Genomic DNA, 26707 nt, shown 5'->3' on the forward strand with positions numbered 1-26707 from the left:
GGCTGGTGCCGCTGCCGGGTTCGAGGAGCGACCGGCCGGCGAGGGCGGCCGGTGTGGAGAAGATGGCGGTGGCGGGGTCCGGCTGGGGCCTGGCCCAGCTGGCCGAGGCCCTGGGCTCGTCAGAGCAGGCGCTGCGCCTCATCCTCTCCATCCTGATGGGTAAGGGAGGGCGCGGCGGGAGGGTGACGGGTCTGGCGCCCCGGGCAGGGCGTAGCGCCCGCTGTGGGGCCGGGACACCCCGCCGCTGGGTCGGGCCATACCGGGGCCGGGCAGCGCCTTACCGGTGAGGGAGCCGCACCTGTGTCAGCGCCGCCGTGCCAGGCCACGTGTGGGCGCTGAGCCGGCGGGAGAGCCCCCCCCCCCAACGCTGACACCGGCCCCGCCCCGGCACGGCACGGGCGGCGGAGGGTGGCCTGAGCCCGGGAGCTGCCGGGGTGGGCACCCCGGGCCACCCTCCGGCTCTCCCGGTGGAGCCCAGCGCGCAGCGGGGCGGGCCAGGCGGTGGGTGTCCCTGCCAGGGAGGTGGGGGCTTGGTCCCGGTAAGGGGCCGTGGGGAGAGCCGGGCTTGGAAACCTGCGGAGCCAGTGGCCGTGGGGCGCGGAACAAGCCCGTTTTGGGGTCATGTCCGTGTCTTGGGCCGTGCTTTGGCCACCAGAAGTTTGTTGGGAATAGCCCCGCTGCCGCCTTTGCCGTGGCATTCCCCAGGAGCAGGTGTCCGGAGGGGGTGGACGCTTTGGAATCTCCACCAGCCCTGGGAGATGTCACCCCATGCGAGCGTAGGGAGGTCTCTGCCAAGGGACTGTTATTAGTGCCAACAGCAGCCATCACGGAGCTATGCGGGAGTGGCGTGCCATCACGGGGACTACCAGGTAGGGTGAGCCCAAGCCTGGCAGCTCAGTGGCCAGAAGAACCTGGGATGTTGTGGTTGCGCTCCACCTGCAACGCGAAGCGTGTTGCGAAACGCACGCTCCTTAGGCTTATCTCAACATGAGATGGATAAGTCACATGTGAAATGGTTAAGGCAGGGCTAGAGTGGAGTTACAAGGTGGGCTATCAATCGAGAAGGAGGTTATAGCTCCCAAAATATTAACTCAGATGTATGTCTGGATGCTGTCTACATAAATGTCTGCAGATGCCCAGTGAAACTTAGGGGTTTGAAAGCTTTTGGTGGTGTAGTCACCTAGCAGAAGGGAAATACAAGCCTTTCTCTGAACCTAAAAGTGTATTTGAAGGGGTACAGCTGCTACTGTGTCATCTGTCAAAATAAAGTTCCTTTGGCTAACTAGAAGTATAATTTTTTAAAAGGGAGACAAGAAAAGTTGTGTCACTTCATAGCTGTGGTCTGGACCGGACTTGTTTCTGCCTAATTTAATCTACAATGTGTAAGGTCAAACTGAACCAAAACATTCTTCACATCAAGGGTAGATACAGGGGATTGAACTGACTGTCATTTTGAACTTAACTTAGAAGTTAGTTAAACCAAGCTGCTTCTGTAAACAAAAAAGTAATAGGAAACATATACAGGACATGCACATAAGTCAGCGTGAATTAATCTAGCATCTCTCCACAGCTGAACAGGAAAAGTCCTGCTTTCCTTTCTCCCACGTCTGTCTCTGATACTTTAATTGTGGTCTGATTGAATTTACTTGCTTGGCAGAAACCTAAACCAGAAATATCAGATAGTTTACTACCAGGTTAGTCAACCAGCCCAGGGACTAGTCTAACAAGTGCTGATGCAGAAAAGGTGTTAGAAAGCGTGTGTGGAGGCAGACACCTCCAGTAGAGTGATGCCTTTGTGGAATGGAATCATAGAATAGAATCATAGAGTCGTCTAGGTTGGAAGGGACCTTAAAGATCATCTAGTCCAACCATCAACCTAACTCTGACCAAAAAAAAAAAAGAAAAAAGCAATAAAAAATCACCAAACGATATTCCTGAGGACCATGTCAACCCGTCTTTTGAACACCTCCAGGGATACATCTTGAACTTACTCTCAGGGTTCCTTCTTACTAGCAATAATCTAGAACGTGACATTGGAAGGCTGTTTCCTGCTTGGTGTCCTATGGGTGAGCAAAACCACTTACTTCTTTGAAAGGAGCAGCAGATGATTATCATCTTAATGATAAGAAGAGAAGCCCACTGCAGTCGGTAGATTCATCAGGTCTGAGATCCATGCGTGGTGTTACAAATGTTCCATGAACAGTGTTGACACTGAGCCACTGAGATGGCTCGGTGTCCCTTCCTGATGTAGTCTATTTTGTGTAAAGTCTTAATAGAGCTTTATGATTTGTATTAAAAATCTGGGGATTGTGGACTCGCACCTTTCTCCTGTATACCTAAAATGTATACCAAACAGGGTGGATAGAGCTGCATGTTTCCTTGTCCTTTCTCCCTCGCTCTGCATCTCTTAATTACATGTAATTGAAGGCATAACTTCAGACAGAAGGCTTAAAGGCATGCAAAACAGCCTCGCCTCTATTTTGGTACTCTTGCACATCATGTAGATCGAACCACTCAAGCAGAAGGGATTGACTCCATCTTTCCTGCTTAATAGATGGGTAGTAAGGCATTATACCATTACATTAAAAGGAAGCGCCAAGCACCACTGTGAGCAACTTGAGAGCAGAGCGAGAAGAGTTCCTTAACCCAGCACTAATGTGAAAAGAAATTTTCGTTTAATTGCAGCTTAGCTTGCAGTCCTTTTAATGTGACTGAAAGCCTTGAGCCTGTTGGTGATGAAGCTAACTAGCGCTGATGACCACTTCCTAGGATGGCATGGGGGTATAGATGAAAGGCATTTCTAAAAGCTGAAATGGCATTAGGACAAGCAAGGTATGGCTTTTGCTTCACTTCCTCCATTTCAGGTGTTTGCATAGATTCAGGAAGAAAATTGTTTTTTGTTGGCTGCAGCTGATACTGCTGAATTGTTTCAGAACCAGACCATGAGGATGAAGCACGGTCCTGTGTTCAAAAATGGGTTAAAACGTGGTTGCTTATTTCTCCCTCTGTGATGCAGTTCACCATCAACACTGTGCAGTTCTACTGCAACAGCTGTTTCTAGGGTTTCAGCCTTCAGGAGATCACCAGAAACTTGTAAAAATAACCTTCTGAAAAAAGAGGAAGAATCGCAAAAGGACTTTGCAATTTACATTAATTTTTTACATTAATTTCTGGAGAAAGGTGAATTATTGTTGAAAAAGTAGTCTGAATGGACTGTCTTGATTCTGAGTAAGAGTGTTCACTTAGTCATGGTCTGAAATAACCAAAAGAGGTCATTTAAACTGTTACAATTCTGCCACTACTGACAAAAATTTAATTACAGGGGCGAATGAGAGAAGGAGGAAGGAAGAGTGACCAAGAACAGAAATTGGAGTAGTCCTAGAGGGCACCACATTTTCTTAGTGAATGAGTGAAGATTTTAACAGCACACTGCTGAACACACGATGATTTTAGTCACAGCTTTGTATTTCAGTCAGAGACAGCTTTTATACATCCTGCAATTTTGCAGCAGAGCATACAACTAGAATAGAGTCCATTACTCAGATTGTACAAGATTAAAAACTTGTTTCCGAGTTCCCATACGTGAAAATTTGCATAAACGACCTTTGAAGCAATTTGGTGATATTATCAACAGCAGTAATGCTTAAAGCATAGTTCTGGACCCCATCATTTAAAAAATGTTGGTATGTCTAGCACACTAACGCCTGTCAATCATATGAAAATCTCTTTTGAGACATATGCATTCGCTCTCTCTCTTGCAAAGGCTACCTTGCATTCTTCAGGAGGTCCAGGGCTGAGTGTTTCCCCAGGAGAAACTCTGTGCTGCTGCTTCTTGTCCTTCCATGAGGGGAGACAGATTTCCCTCCTGCTATCACCCCTCAAAGTGGTATGCCAGGATACACAAGGCACTGTATTTAAAAAATTTTCTTGATCTTATTTCTTGTGTGGCTGTATGATCCCAAAAGAATTGAAGACGTTTATCTGGCCATACTGTTGCAGGGCAGCTTTGCAAGCTACCTGACATGTTCTGCTGCGTAATATGGAGAGGGGCCAACATACTGTTTAGAGCCCTGAGCCAGAAATGACCCTGCTGATCTGCCCAGACCTGCCAGGAAAAGCACTGTGGAAGTGTTCCCTCGTCTACAGACAGAACAGTGACCTGCAGAAATTAACTCGTTCCTACTGAATAGGTGCCAGAAACCAGCTGATTTGCTTGCAAGTGGTCTTACCTCCTCCTCTTCTACCTCTCACGGTTTGTTTTACGTCCTCTTATTCCTGTTCTCTGCATCCTGGAGAATTTTAGACTTGGTGAAATTCTCCCTGTGGTCACCCATAGGTGATGAGTTACCCCAAATCGAGTGTCCAGCTGGTCAGCCAAGCAAGAACCTTACTGAAGGGGAGACAAACAACTGGTTTCAATGGGTAAGAGGTGGAAGAAGTTGTAAGAGGTGGAAGAAGTTGTAAGAGGTGGAAGAAGTTGTAAGAGGCAGCTGACCATCCTGTTACAGGTGCTAAAACCAGCCCTGTCCCAGAGCACTCGTGTGCTGCCTTTTTTAAAAATCTTAACTTCAAGTACATTTCATGCCTTAAATAATAATAAAAGAGAGCTGTGTAGTGTTGCACCCAGGCTGTGTCTACATTAGCAAGTAAAATGGCACAGTAGGAGCAGATCTGTAGAGCAGCCTAGTTTGCATGCGGTATCTGATGTCCTCACTACCTGGGTTTGGGGCGTTTGTTTTGGATTGACTTCAGCCTGGTTGGACAGACTGAGCACCCTTTGGAGAGCGTTTTCAGTTCAGCTTCAGCTGAAGAGAGTCCTGTTCGCTTGCTTTGAGAGGGTTCTGCTATGCAAACTGAAGCACTGTGAGTGGACTTCAAAAATCCTGAGCTGAATTAAAAATATTCATGTATATGCACCCAGTGTTAAACAAAATGTGCGGCTTTTGCACTAGTACAGACAGAAAAAGGGAATATCTTTGCAGTCAAATTATTAGGTGAGGCTTATATTTTAACGTGTCTTTTTCCTGTTGTCACCTTCCTTTTAGTTTTAGCATTCTAAAAAGAAAAAAAAAAAAACCAGAGACAATTGATCCGGTAGATGTTAACAAAGGTGGAGTTAACTGATCAGCAAAAGGGAGAAGAGGAAAAATAGTCTGATCTGCTCTCTTGAAGATGAAACGAAGCTAACGCATAATAAAAGGAGGAATAAAGGGAGCAGAGATGAAAAGAATGTTTCTGGTGTTCTTATTTGCAGCTTTATCTCTGGAAAAAGACAGGCATCGTAATCACCCGTTCCAGAAGGTGGCAAACTTGACAGCGCTATTTTTGCTTGGAATTAGTAGAACTTTCCTCCTGCCTAACCCAGCCTCTTGATTATTTGCTTCCTTTGCTCCATTGGATGCTTGTATTGGTGGACAGGTTGGGTGTTTTGCAGTGGTCCATGGCTCTCCCAAATGCCTGTGGGGAGGAAGCCGGCTTTGTCCTTTCCTTCCAGTGGTGCCAGGGTTCTCTTAACCAGAGATCATCCCCTTGTGCCTGTGAAGGGAAAAAAGAAAAAAGGGGAAAAAAAAATATGAGGAATTTCTCACCAGCAGCGTGTCTCAGCTGTTTCGTCCCTTTTGTACCAATTGCTAATTCCCTGCTGTGGAAAAGCCTTATCTAGAGGCAAAAATCAACTCTGCTTTTTGACTCCATGGTGCACGGAGAAGGAGAATTGCCTGGCATCGGGAGGTCACCTTCTGGTTTCTCCTGGAGTATTTTGGAGTGTTTACAGCTGGTTTCCTGCCGGGGTCCCCTCTGCCCGAGGGAGCTGGGACAGAAAGTTTGGCAGGGCAGGAGCTGCCGTCCCTGGGCAGTGAGGAACCAAGTGGACTCCAGCCCCGTCGTTCCTGAAGGGTGAGGGCAAAGCAGCCCTGACCTCTCCAGATGTGACAGCGAGCGTGCCAGGAGGCAACCATAACTTCACAACCCGCTCTCCAGCTTTTGCTGTGCTAATTCAGGCTGCTCCAAGAACACCCTGGTGAGGTGGGAGGACTGCCATCATTACCAGTAGGAATAGCTCGGGTTTATTTTAATAGGTAGTTTATGAGTGCTTAAAAATCCACTGGCCTCAGCAGAACGGCTGCTGATACGCAGTATCCTCTGCCATTTGGGGGTTAAAGTTATATCTGCGACGTGGAACTGGCCCCGGTTGTAAAAGTGAGAAAACTACCTGGCAGCAAAAAAACTGTGACTGAATTGCAGTCCAGAGTACTAGCAAGTGGCTGTGGATACGGGAGGAATTTAGGCTGACGACGTGACTTTTGAACTGGAACAGCGCTCGTGTAGCACAAGACTGTGATTTAAATTTCTGGCTTTCTAAAATCCTATGTACGGGCGGCTCTCGGTTTGCAACGGCTCATAATTATTTCTCCTTCAGAGCAGCATCACCCAAACCGTGATACAATTTCCCGCATAGAGCTAAAAAGGAGTACGTATGACAAGAGAGACAGGTCTTCTGAGGAGCCTGAACACTAGTTGGGGATGGGAGAAAATAGATAAAATTTCTGGCGTTGAGAAACTTGAGAAATGTTATAGTATTCAGTCCTAATTTAATCCTGTCTACAGCAATGGCTGGAGTCAAAAAACAGATTTTTTTTTTTAATATTTTTTTTTCCCGATGAAAATGTCATGTTTTGCAAGCTTGTACTGATTTTTGAGAGAATGGGAAATCTTTGAAAATGTGGTTTTAAAACCGCTAAGTGTCAACGAACAGCAATAAATTGCTCTTTGCCTAAATTTCTGACCTGATCTTTCTCCCCTTTGCTCAAAAGGGGGAAACATTTTTCCGTGGTGAACCTCAGCGTTTTAACTTTTGATCTAAACTGATGGTGACACTTTATATATTTTTTTTTACCGCTTTCCATTTCACGAAGCTGCTGTCAGTCGTTAATACGCTTATTAAAATTCAGCAGGAAAATTGATAAGCGAGAGAAGAATCCTAGTAAGAGAAAAAAAGAATCCTAGTCTGTATGTTTCTGAGTATAGGGCCGGGAGACAATACTGCTTTTTTTTTTTTTTTTTTTTTTTTTTTAATAAATCATGTGAATTGCTCTGATTCTTTGAGATACTCCTGTATCCCCAGAGAGCCCTGTGTGATGAACTCTCTTTGCCGATTCCCTCTTCTTCTCTCAGCTGGTGCTCAGGGAAGCAACGGGAGAGAAGTGCGTGCTGAGTAACGAAAAAGTGACTGTGTAAAAATAAGTAAATAAATAAATAAATAAAAGGGTGTTTTAGGTAAGATGTTTTGCAGGGGAATTTGGAGCCGCAGCAGGGAAGAAGGAGCTGGATGAGTGGGCAGGAGCGAGGTTGCCAGGCTCTGCGGGCCAAGGTCTTGTGGTATGTGGGGCTGGCCGGCCACTCAGAGCGAGAAGGCAGCCTGTGGCATGGAAACCGGCTAAAAAAGACACAAAAGGAGGAAGGAACAGGAAGGAGGAGGCAGGGGAGACCCAAAAGAGGGGTGGCAAGAGGCTGAGGAAGTGGTGAGCAGCTGTGGAAGCAGCAGGTTCCCACCTGGGCTCAGTAGAGAGAGCTGCTGTCTGGGATCTAGAAAGGAGCCCCAAAAGTCCCAGACTCTGGAAATCCCCCTTAAGGCATCAGGGAGGATGGAATGGACTTTAAAACGCCTCACCCTATTAGCAGTGACAGGCTGCAAGACATGTATTTTGTATAACGCGACAAGAGTTTCTCATTTCCTTGCACAGTAGTGACTAGATTTGGCCTTGCTTATTGGAAACCTTCCATCCATCAAAAGCTTCTCAGCAAAATGTGCATTTCATCACCTTTTATTACCGCTCCGTATAAAACATGACTACCTACTGCTACTATTACTCCATTAGTGCAAGCAGCAGAAATCTATCCACTGCTACAGGTTTCGACTGGGCTAATAAGCAGTGCGGGTGCCAGTATTGTGGGATGTGATGAATTTCCTTTTTTTTTTTTTCCTCTTTGTTTTGTTTTGTTTTTAATCAGGATAAAAGAACACAAGCTTGGAAAATAAGGCAATCGAGTTACAAAATGCCGGAATGAAAGTTGCTTCTGCTATCCCAATTCAGCACATTGTGCACATGCCTTTAGAAACACTAATTGCCTGAACAGACTTCACATACTCATGAGATGGAGGCTTCTTGTGTCAATATGTATTAAAACATAATATATTTACTGTCAAATATGTGGCAATATTTCTTGCATGCTATGTGAACCTCACCTGGACTGCAGAATTTAATTTACTCATGGGTTTCTGCGTGGCACTTCTCACCCTACTACCAGAGTGCTTCACAAATGTTTGCTTCTCACTAGAGCCACGGATGAATAATCTGGCAGCATTCCTAAATTAGACTGGGAGCTAACATGCAGAAAATGCAAGGAAAAAAACTCCTTCTACTTATCTTAGCTGCTCCATGTGAAATGCTTCTGACTGATTTTTTTCAAAAATAGTACGTGCGTAGTCCCAGTGGACTTTAGTTACAGCTTTGTGTGCCCAGTAGTTCACAAATCAGATGCAAATCTGAAGTTGGAGAGTTAGAAAAGAAAGAGTATGCTACTGGAGGTCACCTGAGGAACTCTGGGATTAAAGCTGGTCAGCATCATGTAAGAACTCATTGAGGAGGGAGCGGGGATTGAATTTTTTAGGAGAATGTAATAGTATTAACCATAAAATTCACACCCCACACCCCCCCTTTTTTTTTTTTTTCATCTAGCTTCTTGCCACGTTCACTGTATTTGTCACAGAATTTGGAAATGAATTGGAGACTAAAGTCTGTTTCATGTATTTCAGCATTATCCATCTCATGTATTGAGAAACTGTAATCCTGGAATTTCTTGCACTTCAATGTTAACTTTGATGTAATTATGTTCCTGATAAAGTATTTTCTTCTGTATAATGTTCAGAGTAATTAATCTGGCAGCTATTTCCTGAGATGGAAATACAGTCTCAGTAATGTATACTGTTGGTGTGTGCTGTGTTGATGATCATAGAATTATCTGGGTTGGAAGGGACCCTTCAGATGATCGAGTCCAACCATCAACCTAACACTGACAAAAGCCACCACTAGACCATGTCACTAAGCACCACGTCTTTTAAATACCTCCAGGGATGATCATTCCACCACTCCCCTGGGAAGCCTGTTCCAGTGCTTGATAACCCTTTCAATGTAGAAATTTTTTCTAATATCCAATCTGAACCTTCCCTGGTGCCGCTTGAGGCCATTTCCTCTTATCCATAATGTATTTATGTAAAGTACATGTTCCTAATAACCTGTTCAAGAAAGCTATGATCTGGACCATTACAAATGCTTGTCTACACTAATTTACAACTCTTTCATCTTTTTTTTTTTTTTTTTTTTTTCTCCTCTACTCAGGATATCCTTTTGCCTTGTTCCAGCGCTATTTCCTCTTCCAGAAGGAGGCCTACCTCATTCATCTCTACAACGTGTTCACAGGACTCTCAATTGCTTACTTCAATTTTGGTAAGATGAGTTTGGGAAGAGAGAGCTGCCTGCCCCAGGGCGTGCTGCGGTTTGGGAGGACCTACAATGGGAAAGTGTCATTTCTACTTAATCTCTCTCTCTCTCTCTTTCCCTCCTCCACAGGGACGCAGTTCTTTCATTCCCTGATATGTGTCCTAATCCAGTTCCTCATCCTGAGACTAATGGGTCGCACAATCACTGCCGTCTTCACCACGTTCTTCTTTCAGATGGTAAAACTCTCCTTCTTACTGCGTCGGTTTGTAGAAAGGAGTCCTCTGTTCAGTTTTGCGCTTCCCAGTAGTAACCGTGGGTGGAAAAGTGGAGACAGATCAAAAAACAGCTGGATGAATTAGTTTGAATAACCCAAACAATGGTTTCTTTCAGACATACCTTATGGCTGGATATTACTTCACAGCCACAGAGCATTATGACATCAAGTGGACAATGCCACACTGTGTCTTGACACTCAAGTTGATTGGTGAGTGACACCTCCTTACTATCTGTCTCTCCCACTCTGCCAAGCCGTGCCTCAGGAAGGAGAGGGCTGCTTGTGCAGCCCAACCAGCCCATCACAGGGCTTCAAATAATTGTTTCTCACCTCTAGGTCTGGCCATCGATTACTATGATGGAGGAAAAGATCCGGTGAGTAAGACACCATTTCTCCTTTATTCCTCCTCCCCTCTTCCATATCATTCCGGTGAGCTAGAGGTCAGAAAATCAAGTTCAAAGGATGTGAGTCAGCAAGCTGCATTCGTTGTTTGGTAAAAGCCATAGTTGAGAAGGGAGCATCTGTGAATGTCTGAGGGCACTGAATAATGGGGTGGAAAGAAATCATTTCGAACAGAGACGGTAGTGATTGGAGATGGACAACGGGTGTTTCAATCATGTCAGAATATTATTCTACGCTCTCCCAAATTCCCTACCAAATCCTTGCCCCAAATCTGTTGCTTCAGATTCCCAGTCCCTAGTGCTTTGTGTCTTGTGGGTAGTGTACCTTTAACTTGCAGACCACCAGCACTGGATCTCAGTTCTCATCTTCCATTCCTTTGTTTAGTCTTCTGAATGGTTGCCCTTTACCATTTGTTAGGGCCCTGTTTTTAGAGCAGCAGAAACAGCGAGAGAGCTCAGGCATCACAGTGTGTGGGAAAGGACAGAACACTTGCTATAGACTCTTAATCCTTCTTCTAGTATCTGTGTTTCCCATCTCCTGTTTGGGGCCTGACCCAATCTGTAGCACCCATGGAGTCACTGCTGACAGCAAGAACACACAGATGAGCTGAAACATCCTAAGCTGAAGTTTCAAGGATTTCAAGACAATGAATTCTTGCGTCAAGAAGTAGGAATTGTAGGGCGATAAGGTCTTGGGAGAGTACATGTGACTCCAGTCAGGGACTGGTAGAGGTCAGATATGGTGCTTTAACCATGCTGTTGGGGATGCATGTCAACAGATCCCTTCCATGTTTTGAGCTTATTTCAGAATAGAGATCTGTGGTCTCAACCGCTGGATCTTGTTGTTATTTAGAGGGGGTGGAGGTAGAGAGGGGCTGGGAAGAGGACTGGACATGAAGTACAAAGTGGCAAGTTCCATGTACATGGAGAGCAAGAGCTGAGAGCATTAAGGAGGTGGGCTGAGAGCACAACATCCAGAGCTAGTATGAGATCCCCTGGGATGATGTTAATGCCACTCCCTTTGGTGCAGGAGTTCCTGAGCCCTGAGCAGCGGCGATTTGCTGTCCGGGGAGTTCCTACCTTGCTGGAGGTCTCAGGATTCTCCTATTTCTATGGTGCCTTCATGGTGGGGCCTCAGTTCTCCATGACAGACTATCAGAAACTGGCAAGGGGAGAGATGACTGACGTTCAAGGCCAGAGACCCAATAGGTAATAAAAAGCCGCTTAGCTCCTCGCCTTCCTAAGATCCCAGAATGCTGAATCCTCCACATGTTCCCTGCAGCAGAGCACCTTCTTACCTGGACCCTAAAGTAAAAATCATAGAATGGTTTGGGTTGGAAGGGACCTTAAAGATCATCCAGTTCCAACCCCCCTGCCATGGGCAGGGACACCTCCCACCAGACCAGGTTGCTCAAAGCCTGTCCTCATAGGAGAGGTGCTCCAGCCCTCTGATCATCTTCATGGCCCTCCTCTGGACTTACTTAATCATGGCTATGTCCCTCTTGTGCGGAGGACTCCAAAATTGGATGCAGTACATCCTGAGCCTCCCACAGGGACAGCAGAGCTCTTGTCTCCACCATGGCACTGTGCTGCTCTGAAAACCCAGGAAGGACAATCTCAAGATATGGACTTCTCTCAGCCACCTCTATTGACAGGGGATGACCAGTCTTTTGAATCCTGTGCTGCCATTGTGCAAAACAGTGTGTCTCTGCCACCAGCAGCGCCTCAGAAGAAGGTCAGTGTCAATGCGCACTTGGTCACTCCAACAAAGGACCATCAGTGGTTCCTCTGGACCCAGCAATAGTGACCAAAAGTGATTTATAAGACAAGGCAGTCTCAAAAGTTGGTTATAACCAGTTGCTCTGGTTAATGTCCTAGCATTGTTCCAGGGCACGAACGTCAACAACCATTTGCCATCTTTAGCACAGACTCGGTCCCAACCTGGCAATGTCAGCATCCCAGCTTCCAAACAGAGGCATCTGCTGCAGTGGAACATGGTGGTGGCTCCCTATCGCTATCTCCCCTACCTCCTCTTCTCCACTTCTGTTTTTAAAATTATGAGTTTGGCCGTGTCTTTCCAAGGCTTTTCTTTGACCTCCATATTTTTCTTTCTCAGTTTTGTGCCTGCTCTCAAGCGCCTGAGTTTGGGTCTCTTGTTTCTAGTGACCTATACCTTCTCCAGCCTGTACATCTCTGATGAATACCTCATCTCGGATGATTATATGGTACGTATTCATTTGACAGTTCTCGGGTGTGGAAGAATTCCACTTCTCTGGAGGGCACTGGATTTGCAAGAGTGGATTATTTTTTATTTTTTTTTCAGTTTTGCCTCAATTTAAAAAAAAAAAAGATAAGTCAGCAACTAGTGATAAGCCTTTCCAGAACTGCCTGTCCTGTGGATTCCGTTTGATGCAGGGCAGGAATGCGTTAAGCTGAATTGATCCAAATGAAAACTTTTACAAATAGAGAATTAATCTTAGAAGCTATTGTTGGTTTTGGAAACCTAACAGATGTATATTGTGACCTTTTAATGACCTTCTGTTTAACCATTACATGCGAAGAACTAGAGTAACTTGCAAGGCTTGCCAGGATCTTTGGGGTTCTTAGAAAACTCTTAGCAAGTAACTCCTACCTGCAGATTATCAATGTTTCTGTGCCACTATTAATAAATGAGGGTGTAACTTTCACAATGGTTATGCTAATCCCCAGGGTCTTCCCAAAGTACCTATTTCAGCGTAGCCAAATATTTTGATATGATGTGTAAATTTGCATAAGCCAATAGCCTGGCACTCCAGTCCACGTAGGAGTCTCAACACAGACATCAGATTAAAATGAAAGACAGTGATGAGATCTCATCTACCTTGTCTCATTATTGCCACTCAACTCTGGTTTTTTAATTTTTATTGTATTTCACTCTTATCTCTGCAGAAGAAGCCCTTCTGGTTCCGCTGTGGTTACATATTGATCTGGGGGAAAATTATACTCTACAAATACGTAACCTGCTGGCTCGTTACGGTGAGTCTACGTGTAGTTCCAGAAACCAAAGGCACATGAACAAAGGTAGCAGCATTGCAGCTACTTAGCATGTTCTTGGACTTGGTGCCAAATGGAAATAATCCAAATTTCTGGAAATCAATGCAGGTCAGTTGAGCTTGCTTTAAGATAGCAAAGTCTAGCTAGCTAAAAAGAAGGCAGTTTTCAATCCATTTGTTCCACCTGCAGTGGTTCTTTCCGCTCAACACGGCGAGAGTCAGAGCTTCCCAAGCTCTGCCTTTCCCCCCAAAAAAACCTAAGAGGGCAATGTTTTCCTCTCATCTTTCTTGTGAATCTTTTCCCCTAGGAAGGTGTCTGCATCCTTGTTGGTCTGGGGTACAATGGGAAGGACGAGAATGGAAAGCCCTTGTGGGATGCCTGTGCCAACATGAAGGTCTGGCTGTACGAGACAACACCTTTGTTCACAGGGACCATTGCTTCTTTCAACATCAACACCAATGCTTGGGTGGCCCGGTGAGCAGGACAAAATTCCCCTTCTGTCGCGCGTCAGTAACGTCCGTGGTGTCGGCAGAACCGAGATCCTGGGCTGAGAGGGAGCAGGGGAGGAACAATCTGCCAGTTCTCAGTTCTTACACTCTTTCTTTCTCTCGTGTTTCGCTGCTGTCCCATCTGAAACAGGTCACTGGGTCAGACAGATCTTTTAGTTCAATCTAAAAGGGCAATTCATTAATACAGGCAAGAAGCTGATGGCAGCAGGAGGGCAGGGGCTAGAAGGGGACTCAGAGGGAGCCCTTCGGCCTGCCTGCTCAAACAGATGCAGAACTGCTCCATCAGCTTTGGTCCCTGTGTCACCCCTCTTGATGCTCCTTCTGCAATGACCCAACCAGGTTTTGGTTCAGCACTTGCTGGGACACACAACTGAATTGTAAAATCCCTTGGTTGCTGGATGAGCCACTTCTCCCCGTTAGCTGGGATTTCTTTAAGACAAGGGCTGAGGTCCCTGGTAAAGGGGAGCTGTCTCGCTGCTTCTGTCACCACAGGGGTGTCACCACCATCTGCAAAGGCATATGGTCCCCGCGCCTCTGACACGGAGAGGGGAGGACAGACAAATAAACCAGAAGCACTTAGTTTGTTTCTTTTCTGCTCTAGCTACATCTTCAAGCGTCTGAAGTTCCTGGGTAACAAACTGCTGTCACAGGCACTGGCCCTGTTCTTCCTGGCCATTTGGCACGGGCTGCACTCTGGCTACCTGGTGTGCTTTCAGATGGAGTTGCTTATAGTCATCGTTGAAAGACAGGTGCGCTTTGTCTGACTTAACCAGGAGTGGGGTGGCCGGCGTTTCCCCACAAGTCTGGAAACAGCTACGCTGCAGGCTTTGCTCAGATTAAATACCAAAAAATAGCTGCTCAGCTTTGGAATTGGTGCTCAAACATGATACCATTCTGTTCTCGAGAGTCCAGTAGGTTGCTTGGCTTCTGCATGGGCAAGCCTTAAATTTACTGCAGAGGCTGACGGGAAGAAAAGTGGAGAACTTGGCATATGAGCAGAGGGCAACTGAAGTGCTTGGCAACTGGAAAGGCCCGGAGGCCAAGCACATGAGCTGAATGCCTCTGCTCAGTCTCCCAGTACTGACAGAACAATGTTCCATATTTAAACTTATTTTTCTTAATTAAAGCATTGAGCAGGATGGGGCACTTAACTAATTTTTTAGGCTAACTGCTTACTAAAATTCATTTTATGCAGCTGGATAGATGCTTTGGCCCCAGAGCCTGCGTATATTGCCAGAGGACAACCAACTGAGGAGAATTCTGTTGTTTTGTTTTTTCTTTTAAATTAGGTCATCAACCTTGTTCGGGATAGTCCTCCCCTGAACACTTTGGCCTCCATCACTGTCTTGCAGCCCATCTTCTATGTGCTGCAGCAGGCTATCCACTGGATGTTCATGGGTTACTCTCTGGTGCCATTTTGCCTTTTCACCTGGGACAAATGGATGAAGGTATTTAGTGGCCACAACCAGCCAACCCACATGCCACCAACCCTGTCCCCTCCATCCTGTTCTCAGATGTTCTTGGCTCAAAGCTGCTCGCTGATCCCTAACCCTGTGCTTCTCTTTACAGGTGTACAGGTCTGTTTATTTCCTCGGCCACGTGTTGTTCTTCACCTTATTATTCGTGTTGCCTTACATTCGCAGATTAATTGTGCCACGAAAAGAAAAGCTAAAAAAAGCAGAATAAGAGCCAAAAGGTAAGGCTGTACTCTCTCCACGTGGAGAGAGTCCCACAGTGGGACTAGGAGGTGAAGTGGGGGCAGCAACGTTACATCTGGAGGGGAAAGGCAAACCTGAAAACCAACCCAAACCCAACTCTAGCACTTTTCTCTTTTTCAGATTGTACCACCTGTGCATTTGTAGGAGTCGATTTAACACTCCGGAAGCAAAGCATCACCTGCCAAGTTTGCTGTGTTGAAGTATGACTTTTTTTTCAACGCGAGGAGGGGGGAAAAAAAGAGAAAAAGCCCCAGGGTCCGAGACCCGAAGGGAGGGGAAGGGAGGAAGCCTCCTTCCCGAGCCTCCACCTTCTGTATGTTGCCTTATCTCTCTGCCGCCCTCCAGTGGACACTCTTGTCTCTGCCGATATCAGACGATTGTATAAAAAAAAAACAAAAACAAACAAACAAACTCAAACGCAGGCACTGTATTGGATTGGAGCCACCTTCTGACTTTTCTACGTTTGTCATCCAAGATAAAAATTGCTCCTGGTCTTTTTTCATATCGGCTTCAGCTCCTTTCCTCTTGCGTGGTGCCTTGGTGTGGGAGCGTGAACTCGTCCCACGCCACCCAGCGAGGTGATTTCCACAGGATTAACTTCAGCTGCGGGGCGAGCGGGGCACAGCCAACAATTTCGGTTCCGTGACAAATTTGGGCTGAGTCCCTGCTATAAAGGGATCAAGCCTGCCCACGTGTTAAACACGAGAAAGTAAAAATACACAAGCACTCTTACCAAAAATGACCTTTAATAGGAGGAAAAAAAGGTCAGTTGGGCAGTTCGTGTAAAGTCTCATTGCTCCGGAGGCTACAAGGATGAAATGGAAGCCTTTTCCCTTCCAGGAGCCCAAAGTCCTCTAGGTCCACACCTCAGTAAAAGAGCCTCTCCAGAATGTGGGGTGACTGTACAGGAGTCCACCGTGACAGCAGTAGCAGCAGAAGCTCATACCACTCCCCAAACTTCCTCAAAGGCAGTAGTAATTTTAGCACACGTCAGGGCAGCAGAAAGGGGATAGTTGCTGATGGAGACCATCTTTTCAGTATAGTCAACATTGACCTAGGGGAAGAGAAGGAAAAAAAATAAATTCAAGCTGCAAGTTTTCACTTAGGCCCACCTATACCCGTTGGTTTCTCCAAAGTTGAACAATAAAATAAGAAGATAATTGCTACCCCTCACTAGTGCCCTCTCTCAAGAGGGAGAAAAGTCCCAAGCATGGCAGCGTTGGGCTTTTTTTCTGACAAGCCTGCACAGGAGGTGGAAAAAAAGGAGGGGTGGGACAGGGGGGACCAAGAAGAAAAAAAAAAAAAAACCAAACAAAAAACCCCACACCCACACTCAGAACAAGGCTGAAATCTAGGCTGATAAAGATTTTTACAACTCTAAGTAAGGGATACTTGCACTTACCGAGCCATGGGCAAAAGCTCCCACAACAATAGCAACTGGCTCCGCTGCAGGAACCAGTTTACGCAGATCCGACACCTTTGGAACTGAAAAAGAGGTACCTATCTTCAGGCAGCCCACGGGGAGGTGGTCACTCACTGGATTTTTAATCACCTACAGAAAGCAGAAAGTTAGGAGGGGCATAGAGGTAAAAGGCCTTACCACAAAGCTAATCTATGATTTGTACAAAAATAAAAAATAATTTAAAAAAATCACTCCTACATCACTAGCAGCAAAGGAGGAACGTTGCAACGTTACTTGTGACCAGCCAAAGAATGCTTACCTTCAACAATTTCTGAGGCCCATCAGCTGCTCGAACGCTGAGCTTATGCAGCAACTGAACTGGCAAGAGAAGAAAATCAGTTAGGTTGTCTGTTCTTGTGCCACAGCAACGCTATCCTCTACCTGTTGATCTGAAAGCAGACAAAATATCCATCTCTAGAGTTCCCAGCATCTTCTAAAGCAGCCCTAAGAAATACTGATCAGATTGCTACTACCACAGTCTCATGGTGGCACTCTCCACTATGCTAAGGAACACGTAGTTGACCTAGGCATCCTAAGGCTTGCAAAAAGACACTTTCATTTCCCTATTCTTTTCTCACTCTCACATTTTTCAGGTGGGTGAAACTTTTTGGCTCTTCCCAAAATTCCTTCTCTCCTAACCACCCTCCTGCGTTATTTTGTGGCCAGTATGAAGGTTGAATCACTTACCCATAAGACCACAGAACCGATCAAAAGTTCTTGGAATTCTGGTTTGGGGATTGACTTCAATTAGAACGTTCTTCTGGGTATGGATATAAACCTGCAGGAGACCAGCCCGATTCAGTGGGCTGTCCATGAGCATCAGGAGACTCTGAAATAGGAAAACACACAGTAGGGGAAATAGAAAAGGCACAAGAGAGGGGGTTCTTGGAAAACTTGAGGGCAAGGCCCCATGAATGCAGAAGACATCGATGGTGAAGCAGAAAAGTGTTCATCTGGCCGTGTGAGCTCTACTGTAAAGCTGAAAGAAAGCAGTCCTGTGTGCACATAAAGAGGATTACTAACAAACTACGCACACAATGGGTAAGGCCAGACTCAACCCCATTTCAGGAGCACACAGCAAACCCCCAGCCCTGAGGGACAACCTCCCCCCAAGCCGCCGGCCACACACGCCGCCCGGACCCGGCCAGTACCTGGTGGGTGATGTCGGGCCGCACCTCCCCGGGGTCCCGGCCGTTCCGCAGCAGCAGCCCCTTGTGCTTATCGCAGTTGAGGAGCTCGAACGTCTTCCCCACCTACGGCCAAAGCACGGATATGGTGAGCATGGGCGCCCGCGGCCGCCTCCGGCTCAGCCCACGACTCAACCCCATTTCAGGAGCACACAGCAAACCCCCAGACCTGAGGGACAACCTCCCCCCAAGCCGCCGGCCACACACGCCGCCCGGACCCGGCCAGTACCTGGTGGGTGATGTCGGGCCGCACCTCCCCGGGGTCCCGGCCGTTCCGCAGCAGCAGCCCCTTGTGCTTATCGCAGTTGAGGAGCTCGAACGTCTTCCCCACCTACGGCCAAAGCACGGATATGGTGAGCATGGGCGCCCGCGGCCGCCTCCGGCTCAGCCCAACCCGACCCGACCCCCTGTACCTTCACAGTCTCCAGACTCGCCCCCTCCAGCACCACCAAGAGCCGCCGCTGCCCACGGGGCCGCTTTGCCTCCAGCGAAACATCTTCAGCCTCCTCCTTCTCCTCCTCTTCCTCACGAGGCCGCCTGGGCGCCGCCATTTTGCGAGCACCGCCCCTGCCCCGCCCCTTGCCCGCCCCCGGCCCGCCAACACCACCCAAGATGGCGGCCGGGACGCGCCCGTTATCTCCCTCCGGTCGGAACCACTTCCGGAGGACAGGGCGGCCGGAAGGCGGCGGCGGCCGCGGCGGGGCGGGAAGGGGCGGTTTCCCGGCCGGAGCGCTTGGTCCGGCGGCACCTTCCGGTGTCCTTCCCGGCGGCGCGGCGCGGCCATGGCGCAGAACCTGAAGGACCTGGCGGGGCGGCTGCCGGCCGGGCCGCGGGGCGTCGGCACCGCCCTCAAGCTGCTGCTGGGCGCCGGCGCCCTGGCCTACGGCGTCCGTGAGTCCGTCTTCATCGGTGAGCGCGCGTCCCCCTCACCCCCTCAGCCTCGCTTCTCCCGCACCCCCCTCCTCTGCCTCCCGCCCTGACCCTGCTCCTTCTCCCCGCAGTGGAAGGCGGCCAGCGGGCCATCTTCTTCAACCGCATCGGCGGCGTCCAGCAGGACACCATCCTCGCCGAGGGGCTGCACTTCAGGTAAGGCCCGGTTCCCCCGGCCCGCCCTGCTCTCTCCCGGTCTCCCCGCGTTAGTAACGGGCCGTCCCGCCCTTTGGCAGGATCCCCTGGTTCCAGTACCCCATCATCTACGACATCCGAGCCCGGCCAAGGAAAATCTCCTCCCCCACCGGTTCCAAAGGTGAGAGCGGCCCCGCGGGGCGGGAGCTTGAGGCCCAGGCCGTGCCTGTGGGGCAGGTGGGAGGGAAGGAGGGACAGGAGTCTGGCTGGAGGGCTGGCCCCGCTCATAATTTCTCTTCTCCTCTTCAGATTTGCAGATGGTGAACATTTCCCTGCGTGTTCTCACCCGCCCCAATGCTGCAGAGCTGCCCAGCATGTACCAGCGCCTGGGCCTGGACTACGAGGAGAGAGTCCTGCCTTCCATCGTTAACGAAGTGCTCAAGAGCGTGGTAGCCAAGTTCAACGCTTCCCAGCTCATCACTCAGAGAGCCCAGGTGAATTCTGCTGGAAGAGAATCACACTCGGGTTGGAAAGAAACAATTAAATTGTGCATGTGGGGAATGTTAGATCGTAGAATGGTTTGGGTTGGAAGGGACCTCAAAGATCATCGAGTTCCAACCCCCTGCCATGGGCAGGGTCACCTCCCACCAGACCAGGTTGCTCAAAGCCCCATCCAGCCTGGCCTTGAACCCCTCCAGGGATGGGGCATCCACAGCTTCCCTGGGCAACCTGTTCCAGTGTCTCACCACCCTCATAGTAAAAAATTTCTTCCTGAGATCTAATCTGAATCTTTTTTCTTCCAATTTAAAACCGTTTCCCCTTGTCCTATCATTACCCTTCCTGGCAAAGAGTCCCTCCCCAGCTCTTCTATAGGCACCCTTCAGGTATTGAAAGGCCGCTATAAGGTCTCCCCAGAGCCTTCTCTTCTCCAGGCTGAACAATCCCAGCTCCCTCAGCCTGTCTTCATAGGAGAGGTGCTCCATCCCTCTGATCATCTTTGTGGCCCTCAGCTGGGCCTGCTCCAGCTGGTCCATGTCCTTTCTGTGTTGAGATAACACAGATAAAGATAAATATCCTAGGCTGGTAGATCATGCATCCAAACAGAAAGGGCATGGAACTGTATCCCACTTAGAGTTTGATCTCGATACAGGTACAAACACTAAGGCTGTAACACTAGGTTCTGAGAAGATGACTGGATGTGTTGGTGTATAGAGTGCAAAATTGCACCATAACGTAATGATGGGGGAGGAGGAGCTAATTTGCAACATAGTAACAGTACAACTGCTTTGAAAAAATGATTTCTTGGCCCTTTATGGTTCTCAGAAGAGCTGTCAGAGCAAATTTAAGCAGTTTTAAAGGATCTGAAAAGCAAAGTGGTTGATAACAAAGCAGTACACTTTCAGTAATGCGTGCTACAGAAGGGTACAAATATTTGTCTTTAGAAGGAGGCTAGAGGGCAATATGGAGGGCTTGCAAAACAGTAGAAATATTTAGCTCTAAAAAAACTGTGCCTGAAAGCTTGTGTTCTGATAATGTGTTTGCTGGGGATTCTGAGAGCATCAGTTACTTGTCACAGCTTGAGGGAGAGAGAAAGTGCTGATATTTTTTTAAAAGATCCTGCATGAGACTGCTAAAGAGGATAAGTTGTCAGAAAGATGAAATACAAAGCGTCTCTTAACCAGTTTCTGATCCGTGACCAAAGAGCAAAGAGTAGAACTAAGTGTCCAGGTCTTGTGAGAGGTGACCCAGAAATAGCAACTTCAGGGTTTTGCGCTGGGCCACGTAGTGTGTACGGGGGGGATTTGTTAATGATCTGGTGTGAAGAGAAAGGGGAAAGGGAGGCTGTGACAGCGAAGAAACAACATCTGCAAGGGATTTAGGTTTATTGGACGCAAAGAGTGACTCTTGGGTATCTCTGAACAAACTGAATTGAATTTGTTTTCTTGCTGTCTGTTCATTACTGTAAAGTGATGCGTATTGAAGCGGTTGATAATCACAGGAAAATGAAGTGACTTTGCACAGTTAGGTGCTTGCAGCTCACCCAGTAAAGGATTAAAATTCTGCGCAGAAACAGCTGCAATAAAAACAAAAGCAAATGCTAGACTGGTCAAGAATGCGACACTGTAGCAGTAATTTCTATTTAAGTCAATATTTGATGCAGGACTTGTCAGCCTGCCTGAAAAAGATACTGGCAAGTTAAAGGCAACTCAGGAACAAGTAGAATTTAAAAAAAAAAGTCCCGACAACAGTCATCCAAAGAGACTGACAAAACACAGAGTAACTACAGCAGTTGAGAGATGTGGTATGTCTACAGTGTGCAGCAGGGCAGAGTGGTAATTTTTATTTTCTTAATCTGAGTACAAAGGTGAGGATACAGCCAGACTGCCAACAGCAGCAAATTCAAGGAAATACTTGATGCCAAAACACGTGTGAGAACTGTGGAACTGGATGTGATGGGATGTCAAAGAAAAAAAAACAACTTTAAAGAGGATTTTTATTTTTGTAAAATTAGTTGGATAGTTAAGTGCTAACTGTAAGTAAGCTGTAATTTACTTTTGAAAATGCCGTATGCAGCGTTATTTAGAGGTGACAGAGATGGTATTAATGTCCATGCTGTGAGGTTTGCTTTGGGTGATGTTTTTCCTGGGCCCAATGGGGATGAAGCCTGACGAGCAGTTGTGCTTCACTCTGGGGTGTGCAGGGAGTGAGACTCAGCCTGTGTCTGTTACTCCTTTTGCGATATTCGCGTTTCAGGTGTCTCTGCTCATTAGGAGAGAACTGACAGAACGAGCCAAGGATTTCAGCCTCATCCTGGACGACGTGGCTATCACAGAGCTGAGTTTCAGTCGGGAGTACACAGCAGCTGTGGAGGCAAAGCAAGTGGGTGAGTTCCATTTTATGCCTGGAAAAGAGTGGATTGCCTTTGCCTTTTTGTTGAGTTGTTAAACGAGGAAGCAGAATTTGGGCTCTTGCATGGTTGCATTGGGCTTTTGCATGGTTATGGCTACCCAGTTACACATCTCAGCCTCCTTAGTCATGGAACCAAGGAGGTTATTTCACAAAATATTTTGAGAAAGCCCACCAGTGGGACCGAGTTCTTAAGACTGTAGGGTTCCTCTTCATACCGGGGCTCTTACCACTTACTATGCAGATTATGTTGAGAGGGTCTGGATGCTGTTGATTTTATTTAAGAGAAAGGACGCTCAGATGCATTTCTTACTCGTGGGTATCACCCCAGAACGCTATCTGTTCTTTCTCAAGTGAAGCCCCCAGCCCTGGGCTGTAGGGTTCTGGTGGAGGGCTCAGAAGATGAGATCTGCTTCCAACACTTTTGTCCATTCTCTCTGCAGCCCAGCAGGAGGCACAGCGCGCACAGTTTCTGGTGGAGAAGGCCAAGCAGGAGCAGAAGCAGAAGATTGTTCAGGCTGAAGGGGAAGCTACAGCTGCCAAGATGATATCCTGCTTTGGGGGATTTTTGTGGGATGTATTGTGGGAGCTTGACAGGCCTGAGAATCTGTCACATTGGGTTCACGCTTAGGAGACTGTTGTCAGATGATAGTTTTAAGTAGATCACTGTCACTTATTTTTCCCCTCTACAGTTGGTTGGAGTGAGATTTGTCTGAGATTACAGCTCAGAGCAGAGAAGGCCATGAGCTCCCTATTGGAAGGGTTAACTTTTATTTGCTGTGTGTGACCATAATCCATAACGGTCGCTTCTTGAATCACAGAATCTTCTAGGTTGGAAGGGACCTTAAAGATCATCTTGTCCAACCGTCAACCTAACTGACAAAAATAGACACCCACACAACAAACAAGGAGCATCATCACTAAACCACACCTCCCAGCACTACATCAACCTGTCTTTTGAACACCTCCAGGGATGGTGCCTCAACCACCTCCCTGGGCAGCCCATTCCAATGCCTGATAACCCTTTCAGTGAAAAAAATTTTCTTAATATCCAGCCTGAACCTCCCCTGGCGCAACTTGAGGCCATTTCCTCTTGTCCTGTCGCCTGTGACGTCTGCTGCCAACGTTTTTGGCCGTTCTCTCTGCAGCCCAGCAGGAGGCACAGCGCGCACAGTTTCTGGTGGAGAAGGCCAAGCAGGAGCAGAAGCAGAAGATTGTTCAAGCTGAAGGGGAAGCTACAGCTGCCAAGATGATATCCTGCTTTGGGGGATTTTTGTGGGATGTATTGTGGGAGCTTGACAGGCCTGAGAATCTGTCACATTGGGTTCACGCTTAGGAGACTGTTGTCAGATGATAGTTTTAAGTAGATCACTGTCACTTATTTTTCCCCTCTACAGTTGGTTGGAGTGAGATTTGTCTGAGATTACAGCTCAGAGCAGAGAAGGCCATGAGCTCCCTATTGGAAGGGTTAACTTTTATTTGCTGTGTGTGACCATAATCCATAACGGTCGCTTCTTGAATCACAGAATCTTCTAGGTTGGAAGGGACCTTAAAGATCATCTTGTCCAACCGTCAACCTAACTGACAAAAATAGACACCCACACAACAAACAAGGAGCATCATCACTAAACCACACCTCCCAGCACTACATCAACCTGTCTTTTGAACACCTCCAGGGATGGTGCCTCAACCACCTCCCTGGGCAGCCCATTCCAATGCCTGATAACCCTTTCAGTGAAAAAAATTTTCCTAATATCCAGCCTGAACCTCCCCTGGCGCAACTTGAGGCCATTTCCTCTTGTCCTGTCGCCTGTGACTTGGGAGAAGAGACCAACCCCCACCTCTCTACACCCTCCTTTCAGGGAGTTGTAGAGAGCAATAAGGTCTCCCCTCAGCCTCCTCTTCTCCAGGCAAGACTTAGGGAGGTCAAAATATCCCTATAGAGATTACTTTTTCACCCTCAGGTGTTGTTTGATGATACGGCTTAGGAAGAATTCCTTGAGGATAGGTGGCTTCTGTTAGCGGGTTTTTCCTTAACTTTTGCTCCCCTGTACCTCGGTGAAGCTCTTAGCAGGAATCCAGGCTACATCAAGCTACGTAAGATCCGAGCTGCTCAGAACATCTCGAAAACGGTGAGCAACGGGGCACAGAATTTCCTTTGTTCCTTCTGCGGTCCTCGTGCTGTCCTCCCAGCCCAGTGGCCACATGATGAATTTAAGGCGAATGTGACCTGCCTTGTCCCGATCTTTGTTCCTGCCCAACCCTTCTCTGCTCAAATAGAGCTTCAGATCTAGCTTGCTGCCATCGGCAGTTGGGTGTGAGGCTAAGAGTTCATGCCTTCCATACGGCAAGGCCGGATCCACAGCAGATTCCATCACCCTCGCCCAGCTGCAGCCACCAAAAGCTCCTGGTTTCCTGCAGGCTGGGAGAAGGGGACAGCTAAGCCTGGGCTCAAAGGTCTGTCTGACAGGGAGACAGAATGAGCACTTCTTTTAGAAAGTCTGATGGCACTGGGGTAGGAAGTAAGGAAGCTACAGAGTTGTTTGGGGGAATTGCTTTGATTTAAGCGAGATCTTAAGTGCTTCTATCTGGTGGAAGTGATAGATTCTTTGTCAGTGCCGTTCTTCCACAGGCATTTATTCTCTTCTTTATGCCATCTCTGTGCTGGATTTCCCTTTCAGATTGCTGCCTCGCAAAACCGCGTGTATCTCACAGCGGATAACCTGGTACTGAACCTGCAGGACGAGGGATTCACCAGGTAAAGGGGCCAGGTGGCTGGTGGGGGTGGATTTATCTGCACCTGCTTGTGAAGCTGGTCCCCTTTCTGGAGCTCTCTCGGGATCTTTTCTCCAAGAGGAGCATGGTGCCAGAGGACACAGCCAAGCAGGGAGCTGTAGAAATGGAGATTTTTTTTTTGTTGAATCTAATCAATTTACTCTTGTTTTTTTTTTCCGCCAGAGGACACAGTCAAGTAGGGAGCTGTGGAAATGGAGATTTTTTTTTTTGTTGAATCTAATCAATTTACTCTTGTTTTTTTTTTCCTTTCCCCTCTCCCTTCACTGTATCTCCTGACACGCAGAGGAAGGTAAGGCACTGTTTATTTTGATCCTTTTGTTAGTACTTGGAACAAGGTGCCTGGGGTGTTTCTGGCTTGGGCCATGGGAAGTTTATTCCATCTCTACCTCAGTTTCCATTTGAAGCTTGAAGGTGTGAAGCTTGAAGCCGTTCCTTGCAGGGGCCACACAAACATCTGCATCAAGTAGGAGATACTCAGTAATTGGAGAGCTCTCTGTGGGCCCTACAAGGAACCTTGCATGGGGAAGGCAGGAGTAACAGGGGAGGGTCCTCTGCTCCGTCCTGTGTGTAGAGGACATCCTGCATTTGCAGCAGAGAAGGCTGTGAGAAGGCAGTTGGATTATTGTAGGAATTTGTGTTGCTTTGGGGTAACAATCTCTAGGAAAGATGCTCTTGCTACTCTCCAAAAGCTTTCCAGTCCGTGCTAGAAGACCCCATGCCCTGCTTTCAGATCTCTCTTTCTAGTCTCCAAAAGCTTTCCAGTCTGTGCTAGAAGACCCCATGCCCTGCTTTCAGAGCTGGCAGGAGTGGGGTGGCTTTGCCTCATCTGCCCGGTGTTTACTGGACAGGGCAGTGCTGGCTGAGCTGACAGCCTGCAGCTGAGAGCTTAGATTTCTTAGAATCACAAAAGGAAACCAGAGCTGGTTTCTTCTCTGTGGGATCTCGGTGAGATCCTTCTTCCTTACCTCCAACCAGATTCTGTCCTACTCATCCCAGAAGGTTTAAGGGTCTTTGAAAAAAGTACCGAGTAGGAAGGACTTGGAAGTCGAGGTCCTTTAGGTGTGACATCTCACTCCCCCGAGTCTGTAGTGAGGGTCTGGTTCAGCTTTGCTTGTGTTTTCTGCACTAACGACTCGTGTCTCCCTCCCTTTCAGTGACAGTCTCCTACTCAAGCAAGGGAAGAAATGAAAGAGGTTGAAGCCTCCTAGAAGGGCCGGCGCTGAGCAGCAGAAGCGATGAGTGAGGAGCTTGGAACTCCCTCCGCTAGCAATGGTTGCCCTCACTTTGAAGTTGTTACTCCAGTAGTAGCCAGATTTGGTCCCCATGCCCCTGCTCCATCCGTGGTGATCCAGTTATGGGATTGGGCTCTGCCACTAGGCAGCTGGAATCCCTTCCTCGCCCCACCAGTTCAATTTGGGGTGGGGGCAAGGGTGCTTACTGGTATTAACTCATGTGGATATAGTAATTCACCTCTAACCTTCATTAATCTCTAGATTTTTGTAGGGTAAAATCAGAATATTTGTTTGGCCAAGCTCGGGAGTTCTGCTGTCATCAGCACCAGGCTTTTGGGGTTTTTTTCTAGTAAATTTCATTTCTCTTTTACTCTTGATCCCAAGAGAAGCTGGGACTCAATTCAGGAAAACGTCATTCATTGGGTGCCTGTCACTGCTGGAATATGTGTCACTGTCTGCTCAGTGATTCTTTCGAACATTTGTAAGAATTAAAACCTCCAAAATTTATACTGCGTCCAAGCCTGCTCAGTGCTGGAAAAAAAAAAGGGGGCATTTTCCATAGGGGGAGGTGGGACAGAGCTTTTATTTGGTGGAAGGTAGAATTGGGATGTTGTGGGGAAAGG

At 47.6% G+C, this 26707-nt stretch overlaps 3 protein-coding genes across 4 annotated transcripts; 2 read left to right on the forward strand and 1 right to left on the reverse strand.

Moving 5' to 3' along the window:
- Positions 1-6: 6 nt before the first annotated feature.
- On the forward strand, positions 7-15937 carry LPCAT3 (lysophosphatidylcholine acyltransferase 3). The gene is made up of 13 exons (XM_014957253.1): positions 7-159; positions 9399-9506; positions 9630-9736; positions 9891-9984; positions 10111-10148; positions 11206-11384; positions 12292-12400; positions 13104-13190; positions 13516-13682; positions 14319-14466; positions 15007-15165; positions 15287-15413; positions 15556-15937. Exons 1-12 carry the CDS (start codon positions 63-65, stop codon positions 15401-15403), a joined length of 1410 nt encoding a protein of 469 aa, XP_014812739.1. The 5' UTR covers positions 7-62; the 3' UTR covers positions 15404-15413; positions 15556-15937.
- A 225-nt stretch (positions 15938-16162) lies between these two features.
- On the reverse strand, positions 16163-18648 carry EMG1 (EMG1 N1-specific pseudouridine methyltransferase). The gene is made up of 6 exons (XM_014957254.1): positions 18498-18648; positions 18314-18415; positions 17585-17726; positions 17157-17215; positions 16838-16987; positions 16163-16489 (listed from the first exon to the last, which is right to left on the reverse strand). The coding sequence occupies exons 1-6, from the start codon at positions 18633-18635 to the stop codon at positions 16376-16378; spliced, it is 705 nt and encodes a 234-aa protein (XP_014812740.1). The 5' UTR covers positions 18636-18648; the 3' UTR covers positions 16163-16375.
- A 178-nt stretch (positions 18649-18826) lies between these two features.
- On the forward strand, positions 18827-26591 carry PHB2 (prohibitin 2). 2 transcript variants are annotated; one of them, XM_014957247.1, is made up of 10 exons: positions 18827-18993; positions 19086-19170; positions 19251-19330; positions 19459-19643; positions 21904-22033; positions 23205-23308; positions 24111-24188; positions 24738-24814; positions 25136-25141; positions 26007-26591. In XM_014957247.1, the coding sequence occupies exons 1-10, from the start codon at positions 18867-18869 to the stop codon at positions 26038-26040; spliced, it is 906 nt and encodes a 301-aa protein (XP_014812733.1). In that variant the 5' UTR covers positions 18827-18866; the 3' UTR covers positions 26041-26591. The 2 variants fall into 2 exon arrangements, with proteins under 2 accessions (XP_014812733.1, XP_014812732.1); XM_014957246.1 differs by lacking the exon at positions 23205-23308 and adding an exon at positions 22500-22603 and having other exon boundaries at positions 18829-18993.
- The last annotated feature ends 116 nt before the right edge of the window (positions 26592-26707 follow it).

This window comes from Calidris pugnax, unplaced genomic scaffold, assembly GCF_001431845.1.
Source record: "Calidris pugnax isolate Ruff unplaced genomic scaffold, ASM143184v1 scaffold225, whole genome shotgun sequence".
NCBI classification, from domain to species: domain Eukaryota; kingdom Metazoa; phylum Chordata; class Aves; order Charadriiformes; family Scolopacidae; genus Calidris; species Calidris pugnax.

Coding starts and splice junctions, on each gene's coding strand:
- LPCAT3 (XM_014957253.1), top strand. CDS start 63: ATGGCGGTGGCGGGGTCCGGCTGGGGCCTGGCCCAGCTGGCCGAGGCC. Junction 9,737..9,890: donor CCACGTTCTTCTTTCAGATG/GTAAAACTCTCC, acceptor GGTTTCTTTCAG/ACATACCTTATGGCTGGATA. Junction 10,149..11,205: donor ATGATGGAGGAAAAGATCCG/GTGAGTAAGACA, acceptor CCTTTGGTGCAG/GAGTTCCTGAGCCCTGAGCA.
- EMG1 (XM_014957254.1), bottom strand. CDS start 18,635: ATGGCGGCGCCCAGGCGGCCTCGTGAGGAAGAGGAGGAGAAGGAGGAG. Junction 17,727..18,313: donor GGCCCGACATCACCCACCAG/GTACTGGCCGGG, acceptor TTCCTATTTCAG/AGTCTCCTGATGCTCATGGA. Junction 17,216..17,584: donor TCGGTTCTGTGGTCTTATGG/GTAAGTGATTCA, acceptor TTCTCTTGCCAG/TTCAGTTGCTGCATAAGCTC.
- PHB2 (XM_014957247.1), top strand. CDS start 18,867: ATGGCGCAGAACCTGAAGGACCTGGCGGGGCGGCTGCCGGCCGGGCCG. Junction 19,171..19,250: donor GCCGAGGGGCTGCACTTCAG/GTAAGGCCCGGT, acceptor GCCCTTTGGCAG/GATCCCCTGGTTCCAGTACC. Junction 22,034..23,204: donor TGTGGAGGCAAAGCAAGTGG/GTGAGTTCCATT, acceptor TTCTCTCTGCAG/CCCAGCAGGAGGCACAGCGC.